Below are 738 nucleotides of genomic sequence, written 5' to 3'. Positions count from 1 at the left end.
AAAAAGTTGTAGACCCGCTGGAGGTTGCTGGCTACGATAACCGTATTGCATCGGACAACGCACGGTCTCCGCAGGAGCACGACGACGACGCGGAAGAACCGGTGCTATGGGTTCGTAGGAACGGCGTGTATGAGGTAGCGGATGCCGACGAAGCGGCCGATGCATTGGCGGGGCGCGATGGGGCCCCGAGCGCAGCGGTTACCCTCGAGGAAGGTAACGTAGAAAGAGATATTCTTTAACATTTAAAGGCCTCTTTGTCGAAATTGCTAACTTTAAAAATGTAGGAGATGATGATGATGAAAACCTGTTAGACGTTGTATTCTCATACATCGACCCGATGTTTAATCCTCGAGAGGAATGAGAAATCAGTATGAGCCGAATACTCTTTCTTTTTTTTGTTTAATAACAAAAACAATAATAAAAAAACTCTTTTTCCAAACGCTAGATGCGGTGAATGTGGACACACAGTACCAGACTGGCGGGGGACCCCTTAAAAAACAATAATAAAAAAAACTCTTTTTTTCCAAACGCTAGGTGCGGTGTATGTGGACACACAGTACCAGACTGGCGGGGGACCCCTTCTTCGGTCTCAGAGTTGTGTCGACGAAGACACCGACAACGAGGGAGCCAGCGATAATGACGTGTTACCACCAGGGTATAGGTTTACCGTACAAGCCGAAACGACACGTCGCATAAATCGGTTTCGATTAGACGGACGCGAGATAACAATGACTATCA

The 738-nt window shown here is 47.4% G+C and overlaps 1 protein-coding gene across 1 annotated transcript in view; it reads left to right on the top strand.

Annotated features, from left to right (window-relative positions):
• The window catches only part of LOC112494499, a 1487-nt gene extending 983 nt beyond the window's left edge, over positions 1-504 (top strand). Inside the window, exons 3-4 of the mRNA XM_025085961.1 lie at positions 7-213; positions 446-504. Of these exons, the coding sequence (XP_024941729.1) occupies positions 7-213; positions 446-504 (266 nt within the window). The remainder of the gene's footprint in view (positions 1-6; positions 214-445) is intronic.
• Positions 505-738: the final 234 nt, after the last annotated feature.

This window comes from Cephus cinctus, unplaced genomic scaffold, assembly GCF_000341935.2.
Source record: "Cephus cinctus unplaced genomic scaffold, Ccin1 Ccin1_scaffold0052, whole genome shotgun sequence".
Lineage (NCBI taxonomy): Eukaryota > Metazoa > Arthropoda > Insecta > Hymenoptera > Cephidae > Cephus > Cephus cinctus.
Note: the sequence above shows the minus strand (reverse complement) of the source record. Positions and strands in the feature narration are given on the sequence as shown.